This window comes from Grampus griseus (assembly GCF_964374135.1).
Source record: "Grampus griseus genome assembly, chromosome: X".
NCBI lineage: Eukaryota > Metazoa > Chordata > Mammalia > Artiodactyla > Delphinidae > Grampus > Grampus griseus.
In genome coordinates, this window is record NC_138999.1 from 56,273,856 (window position 1) to 56,291,746 (window position 17,891).

Consider the following 17,891-nt stretch of genomic DNA (forward strand, 5'->3'; position numbering starts at 1 on the left):
GAGTTCTCTTTTATAGAAGGCTTAATTGTATTATGAAAAATAAGCATGTTATTAGCTCAAGTATGATCCTATGATGATTACAGAAGTCAGGAGAAGGAAATATTGCCTGAGCCCAAGTCTCTGCTATGCCATGCTAAAGGAGTGACAATTTCCACCATATTTTCTCATGGACATTATTGACTTTTAGTAAAGAGCATCTTATTTAAAAAGCCAGTATGTAATCCTAATAAAGGAGTATCAGCAGGACCTGAATTGTTCATCCCTTTGAAAAACACCTATGAAAACCAAACAATATAGCATTGAATTAAGCCATCCTGGTTTAATAGTTAGAGTCTTTGTGATCAAATTGTATGGGACCATTTTCTATCCACTTCTCTCATTGGGCAGGGTATATCGTCACACCTTTTCTGCCTAGAAATACTTTCCAAAGAGACTCTGGCAACACATTAACAGGACTGTCTACTCTTATATTTGTTCTCCCAGGAAAACAGAAGTACCTGTGTGCCAGCAGAAATGATTGCACCATCGATAAATTCCGAAGGAAAAATTGTCCATCTTGTCGCCTCCGGAAATGCTATGAAGCAGGGATGACTCTGGGAGGTACAATATTTTTCTTCCTCTTTCTCCTTCTTCCTTTCCCTCCCTCATTCTCTTATTCTCTCTTTAAACCAGATTTTCCTCTTTGATGCTTCCATGGAGGCCAGCCATGCTCTAGATACAGGCTGACCCCTTCATATCCTATGTGGCCATCAGCCAGCTGGTGCTTTTCTTTATCTTTAACCATGCCACACCGCACTGTGGGGCTCAGCATAGGAGCAGGAGTTGAAGCAGGGATCAGGACCCATCAAAGGGTGAGTGAGTGTGGACTTGACTATGAAGGGTTCCCCAGGGGACATAATGGTACTGACCTTCTGTTGTTAAATGGTGGCTAGGATGAGAGAACTAAGGAATCCAGAACAGTCACAGGTGCAGGATGACCCAGGCACAGGCTGGCCCTGAAAACCCAGGAATATCCCTCAGTTAGCTGCTGCCTGTGTTGTGGAGTTGGCCACCTGGAATGAGAAGCTGCTTTTCTTTGGAGCCTATGACTAGGCTGCCAAGCAGAGCCAATTTCCTATCCCACATCTCCCAGGGATGAGCAGGCCTTTTAATCATTTCATTTTGTTTGCAAATCTATTGACCATTTCCAAAAGCATTTTTTTTAGTAGCAGAGTAACTTGACAGAACAAAGATACAGCTCTTTCAAGGGTAATCCCCCATCGTAATGCTCTCTGTCCTTTATTCTATGTCTACCATAATTGTTGTCACTATTACAGAAAGGTTTGGCTGACACTTACATTTTCCCCCTTCAAATTCCTCATTTCTTCATGTTTATATCTACTCAGTGCCTGGGTCCTCTCTACTGCCTGCTGCTTCCAAAAACATGCACCTTTCATGAGAAAAACTAGCTTATTAGTCTACTTTGATTTGGAAATTTGAAGAAAGGCAAACCTGTTTCTGAACACCTGAAACTGTAGCCTCATACCTGATTATTTATTATCAGCCTGGAAAACCCAAGTTCCTATAATTCTGCCCTCTCACCTCCCCTTCTCAAGGCTGATTTAGAGTACTTGTTTATCATTGGCTTTCTGCAAGGTGCTTAATACCTTGTCTGCCTATGTGCATATTTACAGAAACCAACATGGTTGTTTTCTAACCATGTGTGGGTCTTCATGTGGGTAACTGTGTCCTCCCCTCCTCACAGGCTAGTGATAGTCTTTAAACAGACCAAAGTACTAAAAATGAATTGACGCAGATTCAGCTTGAGACAGCCTCTCAAGTAGTGTCTAGTACTCCTAGACATCGCAGCCAGATGCTCTGTGAGTGGTTTTCCAGGCAACCACATCAAATGAGATTCAAATAATATAAGAAAAGTCAACTTTGTTCTTCTTTGCTTGGCTTACTACAGAAAAATCCTATAATTGTGGTCTACAGTGGGGAGGAAGAAACAGGACTGGGTGTGGAGGGAGAGGGCAGAAAGATAGCCAGGAAAGTTGACAAAGGGGTTGACAAGATGAAGTGTTCTCCATATGAATGTTGTCACAACATTCATGGTGGGGGGTCACCCCATGGTGAGGGTTCTGATACTTTCGACTCTCAATTATTTAGCCCTCTGTGAATTATGCATAAGATATGGGGGCTCCTAGATATGGAAAACTTTTGCTTAGTTTTCCATCTGCTGATATGAATTGCAAGCTGCTTTGACACAGGTAAAGTTTAATGGTAACAAAAGTCCTCATAACATTTGGGCCCAAATCATAAAATTAGTTTCATGTATCAGCTAACATCCTCTGTTATAAAGCAGACTGTGACATGATTACAGTGAATCTCTTTTGAAAAGAAGTTTGTGTATAACAATTTCACTATTCCATATAGCAGTCCGACATAAATCTGTAAATTAATTTCTTGAAGAGAGTGGTAAAGTAAGTTTTCAGATTGATTTATTAAAGTGTTCAAATTTGAATGGGCTTGGTCAATACAATGAAAAGAAGCTGAGAAGTGCTGTGGCTGGCTTTGGTTCCAGTTCCCTTTTTACATTTACTGAGTGTCTGCTATGTACAAGGTACCATGCTAGGCAATAGAACTTCAGGCAGGCAAACTTCCAGAAATGTCCAAAAACTACAAGGATTCTTGATGTCCTGTAAATGATCTTGCCTTTGGAGTCAGGCAGACCTAGGTTAAAGGCCCAGCTCCATTATTCACTGTGCCCCTTCTAAGCTTCAATTTCTTCATCTGTAATTTAGACATACCATTCTTACAGAGCTATGATAGGGTCAGATGACATGATGAATGTGAACATGCTTGGTAAATGACAAAGTGCTAGACAAATGTGAGGACTTATTATAATAGTAAGGTCACTGGTAATTTAGCTGGTAAGGCTCTACACAGCACTTCCCAGTTGGCTTTAATCCTGAGTTACTTAGCATGCCCTATAATATGTAATAGCTCCAACAGGCAGACCATCACCAGAAATCATCTCAAAACAAAAGTACCATCAAGATCCTACTTGGAAGCTGATTCTAGTAATTAAGGGAATCATATATTATGTTCAAGTACCACATCAGTAAAAACCCAAATGTTTACCCTCTTAGACACCATTGTTTGAGAAACAAACCTTTCCATTTTGCTAAACTTATCTTCACATTCCTTGCTTCCCTGCTGCAAACCCTTCCCAGTTTATTGTTAACTTGCAAATTCAGTGTATACTATACCTTTACTCAAACAATGGAAAAAAGAAAGCAAGCATCAATACAGTGATCCTTCTGAATATATTGGTAATAGACATCCTTTTTCACAAGATGTGGGTTTAGCATCAACATTTTGATCACCTTGAAGGAGATTTTGGATAATTTTGTTTTATTTTTCCCATCACTCAATTTAAAATTGTATAATATCTTCCAAAACGGCAACTAAGAATGTAGCTTTGGTCAAATCCCTTCTCCCATCTGAGGCTCATTTTTCTCATCATAAAAACGAGGTAGTGGGCTTCACCAAGGACCTTTTAGGCACTACCATTTTGTGATTCTATGTCTAAAGTCACAGAGAAAGGATTGTAGATGTATCAGCCCTTTTTTGGATTGTCTATTCACTGTTCCAGAGGTATAGATTAGTCTAGACTTGAGTGCATTGACTTGCATAGTAATTTTAGCTACCTCAAGTCACACCTAAATAAGATCTATCATGTATCTAGACTGTATGGATAAGTTATTGATGGAGTAGAGGGCAGAAGGACTGTCTTTATATCTTAGAGAAGCTGGCACTCTGCAGCTGATGGCTGCTTGGTCTTGATGCCTCAAGGTCTCTAATTTGGCTTTCTCTTTAGTGTTCCCTCTATGTTTGGTGATGGAATCTCCTCAGCTCAGAGATACTTAAAACACATACCCTTTTCCTTTTTGCTTCTAGGCCTATCTACCTGTTGATTCTTGTTATCTTAGCAGCTCTTGGTGTTTCTGAAAGGATCCTGGAGGTGGTTGGATTCTCAGAGTGGTTTCCTTAAAGCCTACCTTCAGGCTCTCAACTGCCCATCTACAACAAGGATAGGCCTTTCTTTGAACATGGTTCATTTCTGGCTGCTTTTGAAAAACCACATGTTGCTAATTGCTTCAATAACCTAACCTCCTTGCCTACATTTTGTTTAAGAAATTTTTTAAAAATATAAATGTCCAAAGAAGCACCTTCTCCCTGATGAATTAACTGCTGCTTTTTCACAGTTCATAATTAGAATAAATATACAGCCATTTCTTACTTTTCTTTGCACTTCTCAAGGATATACTCCCAGTTTCTAAGATGGAATAAGAAGGAAAGAATTACCTTTACCCGCCATATTCTTCCCTGACCCTTCCTTCCTTCTCATTTTCTCTCCTATTCCTCCCTAAACATTATTTCTTTCTGTGTTATGCAACTTTTGAGTTCTCAACCTTTAATAAATGGCTTTGGCCCCTGCCTACTCCCTCCTCTCCTGAAACATGGAAAATGGTAGGCCTTTTAGGAATTTCAGGTAACAGCCAAACCCCAGAAGAGGAGAAGAAACATGGAGCCCCAGAGCATGTGAGAATCTGAGGTGTGCAGCATTTTCTTCAGAGGTTACTCTAGCATATTTGAGAAGTCTCGTTCTTACTAGGAGGCTGAACTCCACATCTGAGACTCAAAACTGTTAACAGATCTGTAGGTTTTAACAACCTCCATGATTCTCTAGTTGAGAGGATGGCCTGGTCTGATGTTGCCATGGACACTATGAACATCCTTGTCATTTCCAGTGTTGAAGTGTTGAAGCGTTGACGTCAGCTCTTTCATCTTTCCCCATGCTCACGAGCAGCCCACCATTGTTACTTCTGGATCACATGCCCTGGATGCAAGAGAGTGATTCCAATGCTGAAATACCATTTCATGGCTTGGTTCTTCAGCAGAAAAGTTTCACAACATTTATTCATCCATCAAACTATCCATTCATCTTTCCAACCAGCCAACTAGCTATCCCTTTCATCTTTCCATCCATTCACTCATATATTTATCCCTTTAACACATATTAATTGAGTGCCAACTATGTGTCAGCTTCTGTGGTAGGCATTTTGGGGGAACATAGGTGAATGAGATACAATCCCTGCCTTCAGAAAGTTAAACAAGGGGAGACAGACCGTGATAACTAATACACCTTAACTTTAAAGGCTAAATAGGAAATGAAGAAGCTGGGAAGAAGTTTAATGAGGTAGAGGGAAAGGACATTCAAGGCAAAGGGCACAGTTTGAATAAAGGCAGAAAGACATTTAAAAAATTCATTGAGGTTTTGAGGAATAGCACAAGTAGTTTAATATGGCCAGATCTGGAGAAAGGGGGAAGGCAAGCTGAAACCACACTGAAAATGTACTTGGTTATTATGCTAAAAGGTTTGAACTTCAGGCAGTTGAAGAGCTATGACACGGAATAGACATGTTCACATACCATTTTGTTTATTTGCATGCTTGTTTTTTAAGAGAATTAGCGATGACATGAATGCTGTATAGATGAGGGCTTAAATTTTATAAAAAGAGATAGTATACTAGGTAGAGAGAGAGAAAGAAATTTCTAGCATCGATTTCATTAAACACCTAGGATTATAGCCTTGGTTCCTGGGGTTAGTTGCCTCTGCTTGGATTGATACCTGTAAGTGCTGACCATGTGCATAAGTCCTTCCCTTATACAAGTCTGCTGCCTTGATCTGGGCCAGTGCTTCTCAGTATGGGTTCTGAGAAAAATAGTTCTGTGACATGATACATGAAAAATTATTTTTATGGTTAAATAAGTTAGGAAGACTTGCATATTATGGTCTTGATCAGGAAGATTTACAGTGCATGTTAGCATATCACAGACCTTGTCAAGTATTGCAATAAAGTAACCTGAGGAGCTTGGTAATTCAGGATTCCCAAATTTAACTCAAGCACAGAAACCTGTTTTCACATAGTACCTGTTAATATCCTATAAAACCACTGTTTTCTGGAATGTACTTTGGAAAACTTGGTTATAGATAAATACTCTATCCTATAAGTAGGCAATACCCCAAGCCCAGGTCATCCATTTTATAGATGTGTATACCTACATGTATATTGCTCACAAGGAGAATCAATTAAGAATGACTTCATGACCAAGAGCAGACCATCTTCACCACATCTCAACTGTATGCACCAGAGGCTACTAAAACCACTAAAGTAAACCATGTTGGGTCTGTAGTATTATTGTCATACACAAAGGATAGGATATAATTCAGGCCCAAGTTATCTAATAGCCACAGGTACATATTCCTGACCCAAGGAGCATGCTAGATACATAATTTCTGAGAAATATAATGACTTCTAGGATCATGCAAAGTGATCACTAAATATTTTGGCTATCTAGACATTCTACCCTAAAGTTTAACAGTCCTTTTGTGTACTCTCTGACTAGCATTCCAACATCCACCCAGAACCTCATCATGGTGCTACCACATACACTCATTGCTCATGTAGGAGGCCTAGAAATCACAGATTTTAAGAATTTGTGTCCCACTGCCCACACAATGATTGAATCCCCTCTAAACCCTGTTCAGCAAGCAGCAGAGTATCATAAAGAATCAACAATGTGGAACTCAGTTAATGGAATTTCCTCCCTTCTACTTGGACTCTGTAGATTAGAGCCCAAAAAGTCTCTAGGTTGAAGATGTAAGCAGTAAGTCTCAATTCTAAGAAGTGCTACTCCCCACACAAATTTCTTAGATACTTGAGTGCTCTTACAGATCAGCATAACTGAGGCATGCACAGAGGAGCAGAATTGCCCTATAAATTTTGACACCAACCTGTACAACATGTGGCTCAGCACTTACAGTTTCTGGTTTTGTTTTGCTTTTTATTTTTCTTTTGGTTTTGTGTTTTAAGAGGTCCTGTGTATAGTGGAAATAGCATGGTGGACTAGGATACATACAGGCCTTGTTTCTAGTCCTGGCTCTGGCACTTAGTATCTTGATGACCTTGGATAAATCATTAGATCGCTCTGAGCCTCAGTTTCTCCGACTCAGTTTTCCAACTACACTATGGGAATAATAAAATTTTCCTTACAGAATGGTGGTAAATTTGTAAAGAAACTGGTACATAGTAGGCACACAATAAATATCACTGTATCTCCCTTTTTGGATGAAAATTGGTCAGTGCGCTCCCAGTCACTAATGGAGCCTGTTCTTTCTGCTATAGGAGTGTGGATTATGGTACTGGTTCCTTGGTTCCCTGGTCTCTGAATTTCCCCTAAATTAACCCTTGCAATCTGTCCTCCAGGGTCAATATTGCCATCCTCCAATTGGTTACATATATATTTGGTGACATTGGAGAGAAAAAGGTATACTTCTCTCTAACTGTAGTTCTCAAGTGAACTTGTATATGGAGAGATGAGAGACCGTATCTCTTATTTCCTCCAAACCAAATTATTTGGTACAGCACATATATGCTGTAGTCTGTCTCTGAATATTTGTTTTTAGAGAACTATGGTAGAGGTAAATAATTTTCTCTGATCATCAAAATTGATGATACCACATATCTGGTTCTTGAATAAGTATCTAACTTATAAAATTTCCACTTAAAATCCTTGAGTTTTTAAAGTGTAATAGCAGCAGAAAGATTTTATTGTTGTTTACTTTCGCTGTGAGTGCTCCAGATTCCCTGAGGTGCTTTTGAGAGAGTAAAATGATGTCACAGGCAATGTTTTTTGAAAGTAGTATGCAGAAAGCTAAGAGTACACAGTCCACAATAGGTCATATATACAAAGGCAAGTATTTTCCAAATATAAAAATTCAGAAAAAAAGTTTCATATGAACTGATAACATAATGGTTTGTATGAAAACATTTTACTTTTGATTTAAGAAGAGTGCCACTTGTAATTACAAATTGGAGAATGTATTCCTTAAGATCAACAAAAGTGTTTAGAATATTTTCCTATTGTCCTGAACTTATACATAGACAATTTACCTGAGAAAGATGCTTTTTTAGAGACTTTTGTACATCCTTTGGGATCATGTTTGTATGAAGTAGAACTAAGGGGGAAATACACAACCACCCAGAAACCAGTAGAGCCTTCAAATTATCTATTATTGATAATATTTCCATGGCAACAGATATCTAGGAAGTAAACTGCAAATGGCATCACTACTTTAGATCACCTCGTTTGGAATCAAGTTCCATTCTCTTCAGTCCATTTAATTCTTGCTACACTTTTTAGATCTCTTAACCCAGGCATAGAAATGTATTTCTTTCTCCTGTTTAATACCCCATTGGACCAGTGGTTCTGTGGCTGAAGTGAAAATTGATTGTTGAGGGACATTTCAGACTTCTAGCAGTCAGCACTTAAAACAATGTAAGCACCAATCCTGAAGAAATCACCTGCAGAAAACTTGGACTGACATTTGGAACTAAAAAGAAAATCTGGATCTTGACCAAGACAGAAGGTCACCAGCCTGGGCCTGCACAGTGTGGTGTATCATGCTGGCCACAGTGAAACTGGAAGAGAATGAGGACTCTCACCAGGGTGGAAAATGAGGCATGGAAGCTTTGATTAGTGAGCTGTTAGGCACACAGACATTAATTTCGAAGCATTCCCATCTCCAAGCTGAGTAATAATGTTTGTAATATTATGGGATTGTTTGGCAGCTGCAAGAAATTCAGAAAACTGAATAAGGAGTTTTGTTGGCCTCTGAGTGGCTATAATGAGACCTTTAAATTTCACCTCCCTTCCCTTCCTCCACATCCTCTCTGCCCAACCACCACCACCACTTAATTCTTGCCCGCTACGTAGCAAGAGGCACATAACAAACACATATATAAGCTCTTTAGTATATTCGTCAATAAAGCAGAAAAGAAAGGGGAAAAAACCCGCAAACCTCCAAGTAAAGAATTTTCCATTTCCCAGTCTCACTTCTGTATTATGGGTAGGTAGGGAGACAAGGAAACCCCCAGTCCAAAATGGCAGTCACTCATTCTCCCCAACTTTGCATGCTGCCTCCTATGTCAGAGGATCTGACTCAAGTATCTGATTATGGGGCCTGCTAGGTGCTAGCCCATCGTTAAGTTGCTATGTTCACCAGTGTCGCTGTTTCATATTAGAAAAAATCCAGGTTGGATACTGTAAGCATCTCAAAATGACCAGACACTGAAGAAAGGCTGACCTGCCTCATTCAAACTGAGGGTTCTAGAGGGCTCTAGTGGATAGCAGGAAACACCTGGAATCTGAAGCTTAGGGGCTTAAGCCTTTGCTCCTCAACAGATACTCTAATGTTGGGACTGGGGGCTACTCTCTTAGTTGATGACTCCTCCCAGTGGGACTGATGGTGTTTCCCTACCTCACAGGGATATTGTGAGGACTAAATAATAGAGTTACCAATTCATGTAGTCATGAGCATCATGATTGTTGTTTTCTATAATATGACTTGGCATTAACAGAGTGCCCTTTGATTGTTTTTGATTGTATATGATAGCATCAGGCACTGACTCAAGTGGATGCAGTGAAGCTCTGGCTCAGTTACTTGCTTTCCACAGTGTGCTGCTGCTGGGAAGAAGCTTTGCTAATAGGACTCAAAGTGCTACCTTGAACAAGAAGCCACTGTGCCTATCTGAGGCTCCTGTGGCATTTTCACTTGGTTATTAGGCAATTCATGAGTTTCCTCTTACCTCCATTTTGCTGGACCACTGCCAAGGAACTAGATCTTAACCTCAGGCTCCATCATTGAGCTGAAGGTAGTAGCTGATCCACAGAAATTCAGTAAACAAAGACCAGATTTCTGTTTTTCCTGGAGAAACACCCCCAAGAAGCCAGCCAGCCTCTCTCTTCAAACAGACCAGGAGACTACAGTCAGACATTTCTTTTCTCCCTATTCCCAAAGTTAATGTAACTCTGCTTTTAGGAACACACACACACTTGAACTTTTCATAAAGCAGGAGGAAGGCAAAATCCAAGAACCAGTGTCTACTCTCTTGTTTTCTATTAAAGTTAAGATGATGGAGGAAAGTAGATAAGACTTTACCTCTTCTAGCTTTAGTGCCCCACACTTTTCACTCACACCATACACTTGCTTCTCCAGCAAGTATGAAGCCTTATTTTTCTCCCAAGCCAGCCTCAAAATTTGCATTGATGTAAGAGGAGAGGTCCTTAGAGTTTGTAATATCTTGCTATGCTCTGTCTCTGCCTCAGAGCCTCCATATCAAAACTAGTTTCCTTCTGGTGGATGTGCAGTCTTTGAGGCCAGGGGCAGACAGGTATGAGGGTCAGAAGCACTCTTCCAGCCTTGCCTGGGACCTGCATTTTCCACCCTCTTCCTTCTCCTCTCTCCATCTACATGCACACACACACACATACACACACACACACACACACACACACACACACACACGCACACACTTCTTTCTCCTTCCCCTGACTCAGCAACATTCTGGAGAAAAGCCAAGGAAGAACTTCAAGGAGGGAAGGGAGTTTCCCCCTCCTTGGGGCAGAATTTTAATCTCCAGGCCAACAAGAGTTTCCCTAATGTGGATTGAAAGGCTAATGTGGTTTATTCTTTAACTGCTTTCTATTTGTTTGAATGTTGCATATTTCTGCTAGTGAATTTTCCTTTAATAAAGCCGTTAATACACCAATGGTATTTTCTTATTTACAACAGACTGACAGGACTAATGCTGTTAACATTGGGCCTTTTTTTCTTTTTCGTTTTTCTTTCTTTTTTTTTTTTTTTTTCTCTCGTTTGCTTTCCAGGTCATGCTGACCTGTTCGGCTTGGACTGTTTCACATTTGTTTTTAATGTCAGTTTAAATGTAATTGTAAAAGCATGTATGCTCTAAATTCACGTAGTTACTTTTTCCAGTAGAAAAGCCTCATATGCGAAACCATTTCCAGGCTCTGCAATTTCACATGAGCAGGTTTTTGGTAATGACCTTGTGCCCCTCACCCAGGATGGCATCTGGACAGTGAACCTCTTTCTTCTGGCTCAGTAGTCAGAGAGAGGAGACTTGGAAATAGTTTCTGCCAGGTCCTGTGCTTTGGCAAGCATATGCAGCATTGCATATCATTCTATTATTAATTACGTTTACTCCTCCATGAACTAAAAACCATTAGACTAAATAGTCCAACATAAACCTTGAAAGATAAAATTCAATATTCTTTTCCCTGGCTATTCCTATGACTCAGAACTGGGACAGGGAGGAGAATGGGGGCATGGGAGGAAGGACCAAGAAACCTTATTGCCTGAGAGAATTTGGCCTACACTTATTTGTGTACACTTACACTTGGATGCACCCCTACTAATCTCTCACTCCATGGCTGCCAAGAACTGGCTCTGTTCCCTGTCTCTTATCCTTGTCCTAATTCTTCTCCACTCATTTCCAGCTGACCCTTCTCCCCACTAACTTGCTACCCTACCTGATAAAATTGAAAGAGTACTACCCTAGAAGTCAGGATACCTGGTTCTAGTTCCTGCTTTGCTACTATCTAGCTGTGTGACCTTGAGCAAGACTTAGCTTTGGCCTTCAGTCTGCTCATCTTTATAATAGGGATTTGTTTCAATGGGAAAGGAAGAAATAGACAATATCTGGGGCTTTCAAACATTTTCTTGGCAATGGAATCTTTTCTTCAAACAAAATCTGATGCAGAGTCCCAAATGAAGATACGGAATAGAGCACCGCTTTGAAAGAAGGAGGGTTTATTGGAGCCACATGCTCAGGCCTACTTTGCCTCTTCTCAGGGCCCTTTAAAATCCTTGGAGCTCCACTACTGTACTAGATTGATGTCTGGGGAAACTTCTGATTTGATTCTCTCTCCTAATTGATTTAAATCCCTGTGGAAACTCTATATGTTTCTTTTTTTTTCTTTTATAACATCTTTATTGGAGTATAGTTGCTTTACAATATTGTGTTAGTTTCTGCTGTATAACAAAGTGAATTATCTCTATGTATACATATATCCCCATATCCCCTCCCTCTTGTGTCTCCCTCCCACCCTCCTTATCCTACCCCTCTAGGTGGTCACAAAGCATCAAGCTGATCTCCCTGTTTCATCAGTTAGCTTTTTCAGAGAGAAATTCAGCTGCTTGAGATAAAGGGAATGACGTGGAGCAATGTGGGGTTTAGCAACTAGCAAGAAAGAGTAAGAGGCATCATGTATTGACATACAGAATTTACTGTGTGCTAAGCACGTTACATGTATTCTGTTAGGTAAAGTTACAACAACTCTGTGAGGTAGATCCTATAATTATCTTAGGATTCTTGAACCTGTCAGTTTGGCCCTCAATCTTTGACTTGAGACCAGTTGACCAAGATGGAAGACAATATTTCTTATAGGTTGCCACCCTAAGCAGTTTTTCAGAGTGTTTTCTAACTAGAGATTCATTCTTGGAAAATGTCATAGCCTGCCCATTGATATACAACTTTACAGAATTCAGAGTACTTTCATTGAGATCATCTCACTTTCTCCAAATAATAGTCCTATGCAGTAGTCAGGTCAGATGAGAAAACTGAGGTGTAGGAGAAATCAAGGGATATGTTCAAGGTCAGACATCCCATAAGAATGTGAATACCACCACCAATAATAAAAAGCCCTTTCTTGTGAATAACATTTTAGAACTTTGATGTCATCATTGCATTCTGCCTCCTTAAGTACAGTGAAATTTTTCACCATGCCACAGTCTTGGAGGGTTCTACTGGTGGTGTAGAATCTTCCCTCTACTCTCAGACACCACCACAGTGTCTATATTCCTCTTTAACAACCTTATTAGTTAGGTGCTAATGTTATCACCGATTTATAGATGAGGAAATTGAGGTACAGAGAGGCTAAGTCTTGCCCAGAGTCACACAGCTAGTGAGCAATACAGCCAGGCTTAACACTGAGACAGTCTGACTCCAGACTTTTTGCTGTTAACTACTACCCTTTGTACATATATCAAGAAACTAAGAGCAAAAGAAAGAAAAGGATGTTCTGGAGATCGTACAGTGAGCTCCCCTGGATCTTAATCCAGTGTTCCTCTGAATATCTAAACCTAAAGTTGTACAATGAGATCCCCTGACTCTAATCCTAGTGGATGAAATGATGGTTGGCATGATTTAAGCCAGAGGCCACAAATTGGTTTTCCACAGGCCAAAATTGACTTGCAGAATTGTTTGTCCAGCACAAACAGACTTAGACTGCCTCTAGGCAGGGCATCAATCACTTTCCTCTTCCCTAGCCCACCCTATTTATGTTCACTAGGCTGTTTTAGATCATTTGCATATCTGCCTGACTAGTGAAGATATTCAAATTCATAACCCATACATTTAAGCATTATAATATATAAGCACCTGCACACACACACATAATTTCAGACATTCACATAAGTACAGCCTAGTCTGGTTTCACAAAGAATTTGAAGCTCTGCACCAAATGTACCTTTGTGTTTAGTTAGCATTTAGAATTACACTTAAGACCTGAATTCAGTTTTATAGGCAGTTATATGCTGAAGAAACTCAGTTACTTTTTTTCATCTCATAATATGTCACTCTTCCGTTCCCTTCTCTGCCATATCTGGTTCTCTGTTAATCCTGCTGTCCCTTCTTCCCCATGTCCGAGTTTGGTCTCCTGTAATCCAGTCACTCTCTACTCTTTAGGAATGGATGGAGAGTGAAGAAAATCATTTTGGAGGGCTCACTATGTGCCAGGCATTCTCTCTCATTTAGTTCTCATAAGTGTCCTAGGAAGCAGGAAGCGGCTTCTCCATTTTATAAAGGTGGAAACAGAATCTCAGAGAAGCTAGGCAATTGGCTCAAAGTTATTAAGCTAGTAATTGATGGAGCTGGGGTTTGAATCCAAGATCTTCTGATTCCAAAGCCTATTATCTTGTCTATACCCCAATTTTGTAAGGAGAGTGTATTAGTTTTCCACTGCTGCATAACAAATTACCTCAAATTTAGTACCCATTTATCAGCTCACAGTTCTGTAAGTCAGAAGTCTGACACAACATGACTGGATTCTCAGCTCAGTGTCTCACAAGGATGAAATAAAACTATTGGTCAGGGGCTTTGTTCTAATCTGGAGCTCACAGTCCTCTTCCAAGCTCATATGATTATCGCAGGATTCAGTTCCTTGCAGTTGTAGGATTAAGGTTTCTGTTTCCTTTCTGGCTGGCTGTCAGAGGCTGCTCTTAGCTCCCAGAGGCTGCCCTCATTCCTTGCCATGTGTACACCTCCACTTTCAAAGCCTGCAACAGAGAATATTCCTTATATTGAATCACCCTGATTCCATGAATACCCTTCCAGAAAGAGTCCAGTCCCTTTTAAGTCTTATCTGATTAGGTCAGGCCCATCAAGGATAACGACCCTCAAAATTCAACTGACTTGTGACCTTAATTACATCTACCTAATCCTTTTACAACAGCACCTATATTGGTGCTTGACTAAATAACTGGAAGAAGGTATGTGAACACCAGGGGTTGGGAATATTGGTGGCCATCAAGTATACCTAGCACAAGAAATGATTCTTTTATCCTTCAAACTCCATGGTGAGATTCAAGGAAGAGAAACATCCTTGACCTTGGGGAGAGGAACTTGAATTTTCTAAGAATTTGTAAACTTTACCGCACCTTGCCTCTCCCCTGCCCAAGGATGAGAAAACCTCTGTCTTGAGGTAGCAAGGAATGAGGCTGGAATAGTGCCTAATGGTCATAGTGGCTATAGAAGCTACAGATTAATCACATCTACTTCTCCTGAGGGATGTACCATTGAACCTGATTGGAAAAATCTTTCTCTGTTGCTGTAGAGACAGCCCTCATAGGGGTCTAATGCCACTATGCTGAAAAGTCAGCTCCCTATAAGGTCCAGGCAGCAGGATCCAGGCATGTTTTCAAGGGCTCTCTTCCCCTAAAGATCAGGTACAGACAAGGATGTGCCTTGCCAATGTCCCTTTCTTGTCACTGCTTTGACCTACGATTGAAAGACAGTGATGAGATGCAAAGCAACTCACACACCATTAGAACTATCAACCTATACTGTCCCCTTTATCCTGGCTTCATCACTCAATTTGAGCAAACCAGTGGGTCTCTGCGGTAACACAGGGGTCTGACAAGCCTGTACCTCACATGAAAGAGTTAGATATGACTCTGGGGCTCAGGTGCAGGAGACAGGAGGGGTGTGGGGGCGGCCTTCATGGATGAAAACAAGGCCTTGGGCATTGAGTAACAGCTGAGACTAGCAAGCCTCATTGTCCAGCATTCCAAGTCGTCTAGCAACATGCTGGCCTCTGCTGCACAGAGAGAACAGAGAATTCCCCGGCAGAATGAATGGAATCTGATTTCAATTATGTTCAGTACAGTCACCCTCTTCAGGCAGAGAGGCCAGAACACCTGGTGCAGCTTGGGCCACCGTGGCCGCAGGGACAGCAGGTTACCCAGGTCCTGGAGGCAAGTGGGAATACGGATTCTCTTTCTCAAGCAGATGCCATATAGGTCTAGAGGAGGAGGATATGAAAATACCAGCCAAGTTTTCATTAGCACTATGCAGAGAAGGGGAATTATTTTAGGTTGATGGATTCTCCCCACAGTTTCTGCACATATTGATCTTGCTTGTAATGAGTTTGCTTAGGCCCACAAGTCATCAGCCCACTGAGATCTGAGTCATTGGTGGGAGAGTCAAGGTGACAGAGCATACCTCGCTGATTGCACCAGCACCAATTCCTCTCTGTGTCGTTCCACCTTTTTGAAAAACCCATGGATTCTTCTATATAAAATTCATTTGGATTTGTTTTTTAATCAATAGCATGAGTAGGGCATGACAAATGGGACAGATGCCCCAGAGAACAGTCTAGATTCACAACAGTATTCCATAGAACTTTGTGAGATGAAGGATATGCTCTGTAACTGTACTGTCCATTGTAGCAGCCATAAGCCACATGTGCCTTTTGTGCACTTGAACTGTGGCTAGTGAGCCTAAAGAATTATATTTTAATTTTATTTAATTTTAATTAATTTAAATTTAAGTAGCCACATGCGTCTAGTGGCTCTTGTGTTGGACAGTGCAAATCTTGAGTTCAGAGAGGCAGGTACTGAGATAGAGTAGAAATGACTTACTTACTCAGAAAAAGAGCTGGTATGGTACAGGGAACTCTGGATTAGGAATAAGAGCCCAGTTCTAGTCTCTGCTCTGCCAGTAGGTGACCACACTCACTCTGACCTCAGGCTCTCCATCCTTGACTTGAAATGTTGGATTAACAACAGAAGTCCCAAAATAATGGCTAAGGCCTGAATTCAACTTTGGGATACAGAAGAGTTTTAGGAAAAATTTAAAATATTATATGAACGCCTTCTAGGAGTATGTATATGTGTGTGTGTTATGTGCACATGCATTGCAGGGGCAAGAAGGTGGTAAAGCATTCACTTCAGTTCACCAGAGTTCCCACCATTCTCCTATAAACACACACACACACACATACACACACACACACACACACACACACACACTGTATTACTTGTGTAGACAATGAAGGTATATTAATTTTGTGAACCCCCTGGATGTGATGAGTTCTAATGACCCTTCCTATTTCATCATGCTATGAATCTCTAAGCCACTGTAGTTCCCCAAACCTATTTCTACTTTGGGCAAATGACTAGAGGAGTCTCATAGCTTCTGCCTTTTCCTTTCTGGATTTGATGCTAGTTACTGAAGTTTAGAGTCATGGGTGAGGGTGGAAGGCAGGGAGAATATAACCCTAGCCCTACTCCTCAATTCTATTAGGCTAGAAGTAGGGTTTAGGGCTTCAGACTCCTTGGGGATGCAGTATGATATAGTAGAAAGAGCATTGGCTTTATAGTCAGACTAAGTTAATATTTTTAGGTTCTATTTCTTGATAGCTGTGTTACCTCAGTTTACTCACTTGCAAAACAGAGATAGGAAATATTCCTCACCTCCTAAGATCATTGTGGAATTAAGTGATATAATATGTTTATGAAGTGAAGTATATAGAAGGCTCAGAAAAAATATTTAACCTTATATCTCTTAGTTCCCTCAGGCATAAGGCTAATTGTATCTGTCTTCTCCCAGGCTGAAAGGGGGACTACATGGCCTGGCAACTTCTGAGCCCAAGGTCAGAAAGTACCAGTGATGGGGAAGAGAATGTCTACCTCTAGAATCTGTACCAGGGGAGCAGATCCAGAAGTCACTGTCAGTCTGTGGAGCTGCCTACTTGAGCCCATGTCAGCAATGGGTTCCCCAGATGACAAAAAATTTTAGGGGCTAGGCCAGTAGCTCTGGGACAAGATGAGCTTAGTCCTGCCCATACCTCCAGCCTGTGCCCTTGATGGGAGGTGGGAGTTGACAGTGGGTGTGCATATCTCATTACTGGCTGTGCCCAAAGCTTGCAGAAATGATTGTTGGACAAGGTCATCTTGAACTCTGTGTTGATTTTCCAGGCTTCCTTGTTATTTTACCCTGAGTTCTTCTCTGGGCTCTTCTTGCACCACCAAACCCTCTATTTTCTCCTCCTCTACCCTGGTTGTTGATCCAAACATGTGATTCATTCTTTCATTGATTTACTGAGTTGTACTATGATTGGAGTTTGCATTGCAAGACTTATTTTTCTAATTAGAGCTGAGAGTCAGTTCCAGATAAGTATCATTTTTTGCAGGAGCCAGAAACAGATCAGCAACAGGTTTTGTTGTATTTATCCATTAAAATTGAGCAATCAGCTTCTCTCTTTGTTTTATACCTCTTAAATTTTATTATTATTTTAAAGGGATTAGAGATAAAGTGGTTTATGGTCTGTCCTGGTGCAACTGCCTATGCTAGATCTCAGAGTTATGACCTTTTCAATTATTTATATTTCTGCCAATATAAATGCTAAGGAAAATAGCACAA

General features: G+C 40.7%; 1 protein-coding gene across 2 annotated transcripts in view; it reads left to right on the forward strand.

Moving 5' to 3' along the window:
• AR (androgen receptor) overlaps window positions 1–17,891 on the forward strand; it is a gene marked incomplete at both ends in the record, with an annotated part of 163,206 nt that overhangs the window by 131,371 nt on the left and 13,944 nt on the right. The window contains 2 exons of one of the 2 annotated variants that reach the window (XM_082681043.1): window positions 484–600; window positions 3,975–4,036. In XM_082681043.1, coding sequence (XP_082537169.1) covers window positions 484–600; window positions 3,975–4,036 — 179 coding nt within the window. Of the gene's footprint in view, window positions 1–483; window positions 601–3,974; window positions 4,037–17,891 lie in introns of those variants that run through there. The other variant, XM_082681042.1, reaches the window with a different exon arrangement.